The sequence below is a fragment of the Dermatophagoides pteronyssinus genome, unplaced genomic scaffold (assembly GCF_027571235.1).
Source record: "Dermatophagoides pteronyssinus isolate colony J.1.1.1.1 unplaced genomic scaffold, Derpt_VIB-CSIC_2022.12 sq0004, whole genome shotgun sequence".
NCBI classification, from domain to species: Eukaryota; Metazoa; Arthropoda; class Arachnida; order Sarcoptiformes; family Pyroglyphidae; genus Dermatophagoides; species Dermatophagoides pteronyssinus.
In genome coordinates this window covers 3,212,781-3,226,631 of record NW_027461528.1, presented here as the reverse complement: position 1 = coordinate 3,226,631, position 13,851 = coordinate 3,212,781, and the positions used below count along the sequence as shown (strand labels likewise).

Sequence of the window (13,851 nt, the reverse complement as noted above, 5' to 3'; positions counted from 1 at the left end):
ATGTTTGAAAATTTTCAAAGAATGAAAAAAAAGAGAAAATCTTATATATAGCAACAGTGATGAAATAAAGTCAATCGATAAATGTTGATCGATGATAAAGATGTTAATTTAGTTGAAATGAAAATATGCGCGATTTGATGGCCAGATTTTTTTCTTTTTTCTTTTTTTTTTAATTTCATCGATGATGATCATGATGTTAATCGAATGAATGAAGCGCATGCGTTTAGCGATTTGATCTTGAATTTTTTTTGCTTTTGCATCTTCAATCTTGCTTCTATTGGTCTTAAATATCAATGGATTGTAATGGAGAAAAATTTGTGGTTTTTTTCCATAAAGAATCCAATTTTGTTGTTCTCAAGAAACTTGAAAATGGAAGGAGGAGTTAGCGAACGAGAAACCAAAATCGATGTAAACATCTTTGGTGGCGAGAGAGTGGACAGAAGTGAAAAAATTCAAATGAAAAACGTTTAGATTAGAATGCTGAATGAATGAATAGGAAACAGAACGACGACCACCGGTTTCAAATTCGAAGAAATCAATGAATTTTCGAAGAAATTAAAATTGATTGATTTGTTTAATTGATTTTCTTTGAAATTTGCCAAAAACAGTTCGATGATAATGTTGATAATGCTGATGACAACGATGACAAATGCAACATTGTAATCAATCGCGAGTGTGGGAAGAAATTTTTGTAATTTTAAAAGAATTTTACAAAATTTACAAATTTTACAAAATCAATTTTTAAAATCGAAAAAAAAAATTCCGTCACATCATTTATGTACGGATCCCAAAAACATTCGATCGATCGAACGGCACAAAAATATTTTTGCCGAGCAAAAAAAAAAAAAAGAAAAAAGAAAAAAAAAGAGCCACTTCTTTTCCACACAGACATCGATCGAGAGAAGTGTTTGTTGTTTTTGTTTTGTTTGTCGTCGTCGTCGTCAAATCTGATTGCGTTTTTCTTTTTGAAAACAAAAAAAAATATTGTTTTCTTTTTCTGTTATTCTTTACCATCGTTTCATCATCATCATCATTTAGCATTATTCTTGTAGGTTCGTATCGTTTTTTTTTCTTTGATTAATGATTTTGTAAGAATTGTGAAGAGAGAGAGTTCTTCAGCAAAACAAAACGAAGAAAATTGTTGCTATTTTGTTGAAAGACACACACACACACACACACAGACAGAGAATTCATTGGTGGTGGTATGAGCCAACGCCAACAGCAAATGTAAAATGCCAATGCAAAAAAAAACGGTATTAACCAAAGTGTAAATATAGCGAATTTTTCAAACGGGATATAACCGTAAATGATGATGATCTGATCACATCATTCGCTCACTTTCCGTATGTTTTACATATGTCTGTGTGTGTTCGTTTATTTTTTTTGCTTTGATTTTGAAAATTTGACTTTTTTACGAAAAAATTTTCATGTTCGTCATCATCATCAACAACATTCGACGAAGAAAAAAAAACCAACCAAATAGCAATAGAGCAGCATATAGCGTGTGTATATGGTGTGTATACACAAACAAACAAACATAGAGAGAGAGTGAGTGAATATTTTTTTTTCTGAGTAATTTTAGCTGTAGTTTGAGTGTGTGATAAATGATGAATGTAAATAAAACAAATATTTGAAAATAATGATGATCATTTTTTTTAAAAAAATCAAATTAATGTTTCAAATTTCTAATTGAAAAAACAATAGATTTTATCTTTGCATTTCATCATCGTTTGTTTTATCTGTTTTTCTGTTCGGTGGACATCATTTTTCATCAATAAATGTGATTTCAGTTTATCATTTTTTGTTTCATCATTATTAAAATTTCTTGTTTTGTTTTTGAAATTGATAAAATTTTGAATTAAGAATCGATATGTCTCAACATCAAGGTTTGTAGAATTTTAGTTTTGTTTTTTGTTGATTTTTGATTTTTTTTTTGTTTTGTTGAATGAATTAGGCGTCACTTGTGATACGTGCCTTAAACAGAATTTTCGTGGAAAACGTTATAAATGTTTAATCTGTTTAAATTATGATCTTTGTTCATCTTGTTATGAAACACGTTTATCATTTGGTAATCATAATAGTAATCATCCTATGCAATGTATTCTTACCAGAAATGATTTAGGTATGTATTGTTTGGTTGTTTGTTTTGTCACTCTTAAAAAACTTTTCCATTTTTAGATTTATTTTTCGCTGGCGAAAATCTAAACACTGATCAACCATATTCATTTACATGTCCAATTTGTGGCCGTTTAGGCTTTACAAATACAACATTATTTGAACATGTAAATATTTTACATAGTGATAATTCAATCAGAGTGGTATGTTATTTTGTTTGTTTGTTGATGGTGTGAATGTTTTGAATAATGTTGTTTTTTTTCGTCTTTCGTAAAGGTCTGTCCGATTTGTGCCACATTACCGCATGTTGAACCGAATCAAGCTACCGATGATTTTCTTAATCATTTAAATCTAGAACATCGTACAAATAACAATAATCGTGAATTGATATCCTTTTCATTTATAAATTTTTAAAAATTCATTTTTTTTAGTTTTTCCCAAAAAAAATCATTATTTTCCTTAATTTTATCTTTTTTTTTCTATTTTAATTTCATTTTGATTGGAAAAAAATACGAAGAACCACAAACAGTTCGTACTCGTCAACGTCATGTCCGAATGACTAGTAATCGTAATCGAAGAAATACTCAGTTTATAAATTCAACATCTTCCGGTGGTAGTAATGGAAATAATGGTAGTTCAATGCAAACAATGGGTATTTCCATAAGCAATCGAAATGAAGCATTAGATCCAATTGCACAGCTTTTATCACAATTATCTGATGTTCGACGTGTAAATTCAGCTGCATCATCATCGTCTTCATCATCTGGACCGAATCAATTTCCATTTGAACGTAATTATGATCGAACATCATTGCAACGAATGTTTCGTCAACGAAGACAGATGCCACCAGCACATTTTTCAACATTAACATCATCAACTGGTGGCAATAATGATCAATCATCATCATCGTTGGCAATACATTCGAATCAATCGATGCCTTATGTATTATTGGATTCGGCTGCACCTAGTCCTTTGTCATCAAATACTTCGTTTAATTCGGCAGCCAATTCATCATCATTGATGAATCAAAATTATCTTCTTAATTCGTAAGTTTCATGTCAATCATACAGACATTTTTTTTGACCATCATTATTTTTAGGAGTGCTTTATTGTCATCAACAATGACATCGGAAAATGATTCGAAAAAAATTGATTCATTTAATGCTGATCGAAGTATATTTGTACAGGAATTGATATTTGCTTTCTTATCTTCTTCAGTGGCCAATTTACCACCCGAACAATTGATTCGATCTAAATCTACACCACCATCGATACAATCTTCTGTTGAAGAAATTTGTCGGACAAATTCCGAATCATTATCATCGATTAATAATGAATCATCATCGGTGATTAATAAAATTAATAATAACCAGAGCCAACAAACACAACAATCTATTAATACAGCCAATCCAAGCAACCAACATGAATCTAATCAACAACAACCTTATATAATTTCTATTCAACAACAAAATCATCAATCTGATAATAATTGTATGAAAACAAGTGATCAAAATGGTGATAAAATCGACAATAATAACAAAATGAAAATTGAAACTTTAAATAATAATGATCATAATTCTGCTCATAATCCTCCACCGATATCGTCAAATGGCAGCAGAAATTCTAATGAATCGAATGATATTAATATTCAACAACGACAAAAACCAATGTCGATATTAATGCAGCCAACTAATGGAACAGGTGTTGGTACAGCTACATTTATTGGTCCATCACCTGTACCATCTTCAACATCAATGAATGTTAATCACCGATTGAACAAAGTGAGTAAAGTGAGATCATCACCAGCAATTGTTCATCATTCGGCCGGTATACGTCATTCGAGCTTGCATTCAACATCAAATGTTGTTGGTCCTGTAGTTGGCCATGGAAATCTAGTTGTATCACCACCAAATAATGGCCGTAGGAAAATTTTACGACCACAACCACATTCAACTGAACCACCTCCACATTATGAATGAAAATAACAATTAAAAATGTTGATGTTATAAATTATTAAACAATTAAGATAATGGATGAAGATGAAAAACAAAATTTGTTATTTAAACAATTTTCCCTTCAATTGTATCGCGTCCTTTTATTTTCCTTTTTGTTTTTTTTTTTTTGAAAATCGATATAATCACCCAAAATACACCAACAAATAGACAACATATATGAATATTTTAACTGATTTTTTCAAAACAACACACACCTACACATCCAATTAATAAAAAAAAATATATACACGATATCTTTTGTTTTCATTTTTTTTTGGTTGCATCCATAACAGCAAAATACACTACAGAATACATTTTATTATCATCGATTGATGATATATCTGTTGTATTTTTTTTTCTTCATTTCTTTCTTTTTATGCATTGTTAGCCTGCTTTTTGTTATATTTGAAATTTTATTCGCAAATCAAATATTTTTCTTTAAATACTTTTTCCCTTTCCTACCCAAGCTATCCATCATCAATTTGATTAATCTGTTTTTCATTTTGTCAATCTATATTTTTCAACAATGCAAATATTTATTCAAAGAAACAAACACAAACACACATGGATAATTTGAACAGAAGAAAACAAAAAAAAATTCTAGATTTTAAAAACAAAACAAACAAATTCAATTTGAAGAAACCCTGTGAATTTTATTATCATTATTAATAATTAAAAAAAACTCATTTAAACTTGGTTGAAAATGTTTTTCCTTCGAAAAGAAAATGCCAACCATCAAATCAATTCATCCATGGTGATAATCCCATCCATCCACCGTCCGGTTTCAATGATCCATAACTGATGAGATCTATGGGGAGAAAAAAAAATTTTTTTTGTTCAAGAAATTTCAGGCCATTTAGGCTTTATTTAATAATTTTTGATTATTATCATCATAAATGCTTAATATGATGATGATGATTATGCTCAAAAGAAATTGCTCTTTTTCTTTACCAATTTAAGGCCCATAGGGCCAGGGGAAGGGAGGGGGGTATTGGTAGGAAAAAAAAGAATGGACAGTTTTATGGGGAGAGAAATGGGGAAGGAAAGGGGAAAAAAGTAGGAAGGAAGGAAGATCACAAACACATAAATAGACAACTACAAAACAGTATGTGAATGTTGTTTTTTTGGAGATAAACAAACTAAAAAAAAAAGAAGAAAATAAAAATAAACATTAAAATATCCAGGTGAGTGTGTTTTTTGTGTAACAAATGTGTGTGTAATAAGGGGAAGTGTGGTGGTGTTGAAGTGTTTGACTGTGAAAAATTTTTTTTTTTGCAAAAGAAATCACAAAAAAAAACATCATTATAATCAGAATCACAGTTTGAACACCACAAGATAGAATTATTATAAGCAAGAAAGAAAAGATTTGATTTGATTTTGTTTTGACTGACTGACTGACTTGTTTGATTTCATCTGGTTTTGTTTTTGTTGGAAAAAAAATTGGTCAAATTCGGCCACTAGAATTCTACATTCTTGTATTTTTTTTTTCTTCAAACATGTTTTTTTTGGTCATTCGATGTTCTGTAATGTGTGGCAGTAGTCGAACAAAATGTGTTTTAAGAAGAAAAAAATGTTGACAGTTTTTTTCTGTGTGTTTGGAAGAATTCAGAAGAATTGAAACAAGAAAAAAACAACAAAACAAAACCAAAGAGAAAAAAGGATGAAATCAAAAATCGATCTAGAAATTTTAAAATAAAAATTGATCGACACCTGTGAAATTATATATTAAAACAAACAAAAATCAAATCAAAAAAAAAGATGAAACAAAAACAGAGAAACAAAGTGATAAAGTGTTAATTGGGTGTGTGAATCATCAACATTTTTTTCTCAGAATTAAAATTTTGCTTAAAATCTTTTTTGCACATCTTATGTAAAACTAATTTTGGGATAACCCTTTTTGTGTTAAGTGTGTGTGTGTATCTGTTTGTGTTTTATATTGGTAAAACAAAACAACCAAAAGCCAAAATTGTATCGTTTGTATGGAAACCACCAAGTTCCAAAAAAAAAGCCAAAATGATTTACAATTTGCTGTTGTTGTTTAGATCAGATCATAGTGGTGTGTGTGTGTGAGTATCATCTAATTTTAAAATCAAATTTTTAAAAAAATGTTTTGTTTGATTGATTGATAAAACTTTGTTTTTTGTGTAATGACAACAGAATTTTTGTTTGCATCTTGTGTATGTGTGTGTGTGTATGTATGTATGGAATGAAAGAATTTGATTATTTTTTGCTTGAAACTAGAAAAACAAATTTTCAAGCTTCCTTGATAATCTTTGAAACAAGCAAATTAAACAAAACGAAAGAAATTTACAATGTGTGTGTGTGTGTGTGTGTGTGTGTGTGTATGGTGTGTTGATGTTGCAAATTTTGGTCATTTAAAAAATGTTTGCTTGTTTTGAAATGTAATGTTTTACCAGTTGAATTCAAGATGATTGGTGGGTTTTCAATGAAAATTCATTATTATCATCATTTTTTTATATAAATATAAAGTAATATTTTCAAATTAGCAATCATTATACACATGATAATGATTTACAATTCAAAGATTCAATTCAATCAACAAAAAAATATACAGAAAAATAAATTTTTTTGCTTGTCGACACATTGATTGATTGATTGAACGAAAAATTTGTTTTCTTTTCACTTTTCAAAAAATCTTTGATGTAAATTTTTCAATCTTTGATGATGATAATAATAAATTGATGAATTTGATAACATTATTTACACTTTATGATGAAATAGTAGAAGAAACAGAATAAAAAGAATTTCTTTTACGACAAATATATTAAAAAATTCTTGATGCGTAATATTTTGTTGTTGTCGTACTTTATATTGATTATGTGTGATTTGATGAAGAAAATAAAACGAAATGCCAGAAACAAATTAAACAAATGAAGAACGTATAGTACAGTTAACGAAATTAATATCTCTTTACACAAGTACCAATTGGATTTTTTTTTATATAGAAACATACCAAAAAATTCATTATCATAGAAAGATAAATAATAATGGTACTGTTTATATATATTGGATATCAATATTGTTTGATTAATCTATTATTGGCCATTGCTATCGATTGCGGTGATTGTTGTTTAAACATGGCCATTATTTTTGGACTTGATTGTTGTTTTTTGGATCTCGTTTTAATCATCATTGAATCACTACAATTAACAACATTTGCACCAATCGAACGTACAATTGTATCCATAGCTTTTAATTCAAGTAAATCTTCAAATTTAATTGATGTTTTAGTCGGGTTGCTGCCATTTGATGATATTTGACAATCATCATTTTTAGTTTTATCCAAATTATTAACAATATTATTGTTAATGATACCATCACTGACATTAACATTATTATTATTGTCATTCATAATTTTCATCCAATTCTGTGGTGGTTTAGGCAAATCCGAAGGCGATGGTGTTACCAAAGATTTCGAACCAGCAAATAAATCTTTCATCATTTCTGTTTTATTATTACTATCAATGATGGAATGATGATGATTATGTTGTTGATGATGATGATAATGACTATCAACATTCAATGAATCATAGAATTTTTTTACATTCGAATTTGATGCCTGTAATTCTTTCAATGGAGATGTTCTATTAATTTTGGCATGATGATTATGTTGATATTGTTGATGATTATGATGATGATGTTGTGGTGATGAACGAAATTTTACATGATGATTATTATTAGCTTTATGATTACTATTAACATTATTGGATTGTTGTTGTTGTTGCAAAGAATCATGTTTTTTATTACGAAATCGATTATTCTGATGATTTCCATTATGATGATGATGATGATTATGATTATCAATCATCATAGAATTAGAGCCATTATTCATCAACATTGTTGATGATTTTTGTGGTGAACCACCACCACCAACCATTTGTTGTCTTGTTGATAAACGAATCATTTTTTCAAATTTTAATAATAAAGCCAATTGATTTGTTTTTTCAAATGATATAGATGATACGTTTGTATAGAAATTTTTTAATATTTTAGTCGTTTTTCTAGTATTTTTATTTTTCTGAAACATATAACGTTTTCGTCCAAAATGCATCGATATTATATAACTATTCGATATTGTTGAATAAAACATGGTTGTTGTTGTTGTTGTTTGCGTGGCAAAACAAAACAAAAAATAGAGGGGGTGAAAAGAAAATTAGGTAATAAATTAAAGAAATTATTCAATTTTCATTATTTTTTTGCTTACAATTACAATATAATTCGATTAATTTTGACAAAATTTGATTCTTGGTGTGTATTGGATGATACACAGCAACAACAAATTGCCCAAATATGCTTCTTTGATAGAAAAAATAAGTTAATCGTATGTGTTTGGTGTGTGTGTGAAGTGAAAAAGAAAATCAATAAATTAATTGATCGAGATCAATTATGGGATGAATATATAGAAAGAGCAAAATTATTTCTTGTTTAATTTAGATAACAAGCACAAAAAATTGGCTTTGAAAATGATTTAAGGCCGATCTATCCAGCGAATGCGAATGAGTGAGTGAGATCGAAAATGGCGAAAATGAAAAATTTTTTCGTGCGATGATGGATTTTTCAACGAATATGAAACACACGTATACAAAATTCACTCACAAAAATGAACAACTAAAAAGATGAGAATGGAGGATGATGAATGGATGATGTAATGTTCTGAAATTAAGGATTTTTTCTTTTACTGTCTTTTTAATTTATATATGAAAACCAAAGAAAAACCAAATCAAAAATGAAAAGAAGACAAAAACAAAAACGCCAAACACAAGAAACGAGAACCAAAAAAAAAAAAAAAAATAAAAATTTTTGCTCAAATAGTTTAGGTACGTCTATCGATAAGAGTTGTTATTTTGTTTTTGTGATATAAACATCAATTGCAACGTTTTTTCTTTTTGTTTAAACTGATAAACAGCAATAATTTTTACGACGCATTTAATCAAAATATACACACACACACATACATCAACCAGAAAACGCAAAATGAAGAATTATTTTAGTTATTTTAATTACAAGGATATGAAGTAATAATCGATGAAAATGATGATGATGACGATGAAAACAATGGAAACACCAAACAAAACAAAAAAACAAGAAAAATTGAGTAAGCGAGCAAAGTGAGCGAGCAAAAAAAAAGAAAAACGACTTTTATTCGTTCGACGTTGTAAAAAGAACGTATTTTTTTTTGTTGAAAAGAGAAGGCCAAAACGTTCGATTGTGTCACGTTTACCACTCTGTGCATATATGCTCATCCTCTTTTCACTCATTTCGCATGGAGAGGGTGAAGGGAAAATGGGAGGAGTCAATGATGATCACTTCTCGAGAATGCTCATTTCGAATGTTAAAACCAAAAAAAAAAACGAGGACAAATTCGAACGACGCAATAGCAATGAAACCTTGTTTTTTTTTCGTTTTCGTTTATGGCTTTTAAAAATGGTCTTGTTCATAAATGCTAGGACAGCTGGTTGAGCAAACGGTTATTAATTTAAAAAAATCTTTGGATGAAATGAATGATTTATAATCAACAACAGTCGTCATCATCATCAATGATGATTATCATCGTTTATCGATTGATAAACGACAAAAAAAAATTGTTGTTGTTGTTGTTTTTTTGCAAAACACAATAGTCATGATAAAAAACAAAATCAAAAAACTTGATGCCAAAAGAGTAATCAAAAGAAAACAAAAAAAAATCCTTGGTTATCGTCATCATTTGATGATTTCATTTTCAGTTGATGCATGTCATGTGTTCGTCACAAGACCTATAGTCAATATTTAGATTTTTGCAAGTAAAAAAAAACTAGAAAAACATTTGGCTGTTTGTTTTTCTGATTTGATTCCATTTCTATGATTTTATTTTCATTTTTCCATAAAAAACACTGTACATTACATTCTTTCAATCGAAAATTTGATTATCGACGTTTGATTTTGTTTCGCTTAGAGTTTTTATGATTTTGTTGTTTTTGTCAATCGTTTTTTATAATGATAACGATAATCATAATGACGTACAGGTACTTCAAAATCAATCAAACCATAATTTTTAGCCAATTGAACAGCAGCACATAATTTTTCATATTGATCAAAACAAAGACAAAGTAATGAATTTGGATAAACATAACCAGTATGTGGACTAATGAATTGTTTTAAAAGTTCAATATTCTGTGGGGGAAAATTGAGAGAAAATTAACAGAAAAGTAGAAAAATCCAAGAGAAAAATACCTTATGATGAACGAGCAGATTACGATCACGACAAACTACACATGGATTCGATGTTTTCAGAAAACCATCCGCGCCAACACAACTTAAACGTGGTACGGCTGGTGAAAATTGCCCTTTAAAATTACGACGAAACAATTCCCATATTTTATATTCTTTATATGTTTCTTTGAATGCTGTTTGTTGATTGAAAAAGGAAAGAATGAAGTTTTTTTTTTAGTTAAATTTTCTCGAAAACAAATTTAAAAAACTAACCATCACTATTCATATATTGAATACTTGTTTCCAATTCGACTGGTATTCGACGATCACGTTGTTCACGTTCAATTTGTTTACGATCAATCATTGGTTTACCGCCACCGTCACCAGCATCTTTATTATCATTTGAACAGAATCGTATCTGGCAAGCTGAAAAGAAAGGGAATTTTTAAATAAAAATAAATTTTCCTTTGTAAATTTCCTCAAAATAGAATTCGCTTACCTTGTTTTAATTGAAAATTTCGTTGTAAAAACCGAATTTTCGGTAATGTTTTATACATTTTCTTTTGCGGAAAAAAAACAAAAATCCCGAATCAAAAAATCCAAACTTGGTTGAGCAATAATTCAAAAACATATGGAAATATTTCCGTAAATGAATTATCCAGGGAAACTTTTCGAATCACACATGTTTTTTTCAATATTTTTCGGTCGATTAAAATCGACTTTAGGTTTTTGTTTTTCAAATTATCAAATTAATTAATTGTAAATTATAAATTATGACTATTCAAATAAATTCAGCTTTCAAATTATTTCGTCAAAAATTTCTTGTAAGTCATCTTGCTTTCGTTAATCATTTCGCTTATCATTCCTTTGATTCCTTCGGTTCTTGATTTTTACAGATTGAACAATTAATCATTCCAACCCGTTATAAACATCGTATAAAATTTGAAAATGATTTACAAAAAATTCGTAATATTGGTATATCGGCACATATTGATAGCGGGAAAACAACATTAACCGAACGTATACTTTATTATTGTGGCCGTATTGATTCAATGCATGAAGTTCGTGGTAAAGATAATATTGGTGCAAAAATGGATTCAATGGAGCTGGAACGGCAACGTGGTATAACCATACAATCAGCTGCAACATATGTTAATTGGCAAGGCGCGAATATAAATATTATTGATACACCTGGTCATGTTGATTTTACTGTTGAAGTTGAACGTTCATTACGTGTATTGGATGGTGCTATACTTGTACTTTGTGGTGTTGGTGGTGTACAATCACAAACCCTTACGGTTACTAGACAAATGAATCGTTATAAAGTACCTTGTATTGCATTCATTAATAAATTAGATCGTACAGGTGCAAACCCGAAACGTGTTATGGAACAAATTCGTAAATCAATTGGTTTTAATGCTGCATTTATGAATCTACCGATTGGTTTGGAAGGAAATCTTTCCGGTATTGTTGATTTGATTGAACAAAAATCTGTTTATTTTGATGGACAAAATGGTGAACAAATTCGTTATGATTCAATACCCAGTGATATGGTTGTGGAAGCAAAAGAAAAAAGACAAGAATTAATTGAATCAATATCAAATGTTGATGATTATATTGGTGAACTTTATCTGGAAGAACGTATGCCAACAAATGATGAATTGATTGTATGTTTTTTGGAGGGGGGGTTAAAAAAAATCAATTCTTTTACCTTTCTTTAACCCTTTTCTCACCCGATTTTAGGCTGCCATACGACGACAATGTATCCAGAGGAAATTTGTCCCGGTATTCACTGGTAGTGCATTGAAAAATAAAGGTGTACAAATAATGTTGGATGGTGTTGTTGATTTTTTACCTGATCCATCCGAGGTTAAAAATTTTGCTTTGATACAAAATGCTCAAGATAATGATCAATCACAACAACCACCAACAGAAGAAGAAATTGAAAAAATTGAAATGAATCCTGAACGTGATGGAAAAAATATATTCGTTGGTTTGGCATTCAAATTGGATGCAACAAAATTCGGTCAATTAACCTATATGCGTGTTTATCAAGGAAAGATTCGTAGAGGTGATTATATGTATAATTCAAGAACGAAAAAAAAAGTTAAAGTTTCACGATTGGTTCGGATGAATGCCAATGAAATGGAAGATATTGATGAAGCATTAGCTGGTGATATTTGTGCATTATTTGGTATTGATTGTGCATCGGGTGATTCATTTGTTTCGGACCGGAATTCCAATTTATCAATGGAATCCATCTATGTACCGGAACCAGTGATTTCAATGTCAATAAAAACAACATCAAAAGATTCGATGGATCAATTTTCCAAAGCCATACAACGTTTTACAAAAGAAGATCCAACATTTCGTTGTCATTGGAATAATGATTGTAAAGAAATGATTGTATCGGGTATGGGTGAATTACATTTAGAAATTTATGGACAAAGAATGGAAAGAGAATATAATTGTCCGGTTATATTGGGTAAACCAAAAGTTGCATTTCGTGAAACATTATTACGACCGGTAAAATTTAATTATCTACATAAACGACAATCCGGTGGTGCTGGTCAATATGGTTGTGTTATCGGTGTATTGGAACCATTACCAATGGAACAGAATACAAAAAATTTATTTTCCGATGAAACATCTGGACCGAATGTACCACGTTGGTTTGTACCGGCCATACGTAAAGGTTTTGATGAAATGTGTGAAAAAGGACCATTAATTGGACATCGTATTTGTGGTGTTAAATTTCGTCTGCAAGATGGTAAACATCATGTTGTTGATTCAAATGATATTGCATTTCAATTGGCTGCACATGGTGCTATGAAACAAGGTTAGTGATGTTAAACAACGAAATCATTTTCCATTCGAATTTTTTCTTACCTTAACCCTTTGCATTCCGTTGTCCCTTGATCAGCATTCGAAACTGGCCGATGGATGGTATTGGAACCAATAATGCATGTTGAAGTTAGTGCACCAGCTGAATATCAAGGTGAACTGATAGGGTTAATAACCAGACGTAATGGCCTTTTACAATCAACAAATGAAATGGATAATTATTTTATTGCAAATTCTGAAGTACCATTAAATGATATGTTTGGTTTTGCAACTGAATTACGAACACTAACACAAGGTAAAGGTGAATATACAATGGAATATTCACGTTATTCACCAGCCCGAAATGATGTACAACAAAATTTAATGGATAAATATCAACAAGAATTAAATGAACAACAACAACAACAACAAACAAATAAAATGAGTAAGAAAAATTAAATCAAATGTCAAAAATCATAGGGAAAAGAAAGAATTTGTACATAATTAGATTATGTTGATGTTTTTTGATTGTTAAAATTGTTATTCAAATTCAATAAAAAATAATGACTTCTGTCAAAATATGAATTATGATGATGATGATGATCTTTTTCTCTTGAGTTTGATGGTTGATGTTTGATGTTTGATGGTTATTTTTGTCATTCATTATCATTCATCATTTATCTTCAATACAGCAACGGGTTAACAAAAG

At 29.6% G+C, this 13,851-nt stretch overlaps 4 protein-coding genes across 7 annotated transcripts; 2 read left to right on the top strand and 2 right to left on the bottom strand.

The window, feature by feature from the left end:
• The first annotated feature begins 872 nt into the window (after positions 1-872).
• LOC113797643 (E3 ubiquitin-protein ligase KCMF1-like) lies at positions 873-4,801 on the top strand. Of its 4 annotated transcripts, none has more exons than XM_075819636.1 (7): positions 873-1,048; positions 1,705-1,886; positions 1,955-2,122; positions 2,179-2,318; positions 2,392-2,494; positions 2,633-3,161; positions 3,215-4,801. In XM_075819636.1, the coding sequence occupies exons 2-7, from the start codon at positions 1,871-1,873 to the stop codon at positions 4,092-4,094; spliced, it is 1,836 nt and encodes a 611-aa protein (XP_075675751.1). In that variant the 5' UTR covers positions 873-1,048; positions 1,705-1,870; the 3' UTR covers positions 4,095-4,801. The 4 variants fall into 4 exon arrangements, with proteins under 4 accessions (XP_075675751.1, XP_075675748.1, XP_075675749.1 ...); XM_075819633.1 differs by having other exon boundaries at positions 876-1,048; positions 2,392-2,502; positions 2,629-3,161; XM_075819634.1 differs by having other exon boundaries at positions 876-1,052; positions 2,392-2,502; positions 2,629-3,161.
• On the bottom strand, positions 4,737-8,937 carry LOC113797637 (uncharacterized). Its single transcript, XM_027348048.2, has 2 exons — positions 8,335-8,937; positions 4,737-8,194 (listed from the first exon to the last, which is right to left on the bottom strand). Exon 2 carries the CDS (start codon positions 8,179-8,181, stop codon positions 7,144-7,146), a length of 1,038 nt encoding a protein of 345 aa, XP_027203849.2. The 5' UTR covers positions 8,182-8,194; positions 8,335-8,937; the 3' UTR covers positions 4,737-7,143.
• Positions 8,938-9,827: 890 nt separating this feature from the next.
• On the bottom strand, positions 9,828-10,977 carry mRpS18B (mitochondrial ribosomal protein S18B). The gene is made up of 4 exons (XM_075819640.1): positions 10,819-10,977; positions 10,593-10,745; positions 10,341-10,513; positions 9,828-10,280 (listed from the first exon to the last, which is right to left on the bottom strand). Exons 1-4 carry the CDS (start codon positions 10,874-10,876, stop codon positions 10,068-10,070), a joined length of 597 nt encoding a protein of 198 aa, XP_075675755.1. The 5' UTR covers positions 10,877-10,977; the 3' UTR covers positions 9,828-10,067.
• Positions 10,978-10,984: 7 nt separating this feature from the next.
• On the top strand, positions 10,985-13,727 carry mEFG1 (mitochondrial translation elongation factor G 1). The gene is made up of 4 exons (XM_027348046.2): positions 10,985-11,143; positions 11,216-11,986; positions 12,063-13,158; positions 13,243-13,727. Exons 1-4 carry the CDS (start codon positions 11,093-11,095, stop codon positions 13,599-13,601), a joined length of 2,277 nt encoding a protein of 758 aa, XP_027203847.2. The 5' UTR covers positions 10,985-11,092; the 3' UTR covers positions 13,602-13,727.
• The last annotated feature ends 124 nt before the right edge of the window (positions 13,728-13,851 follow it).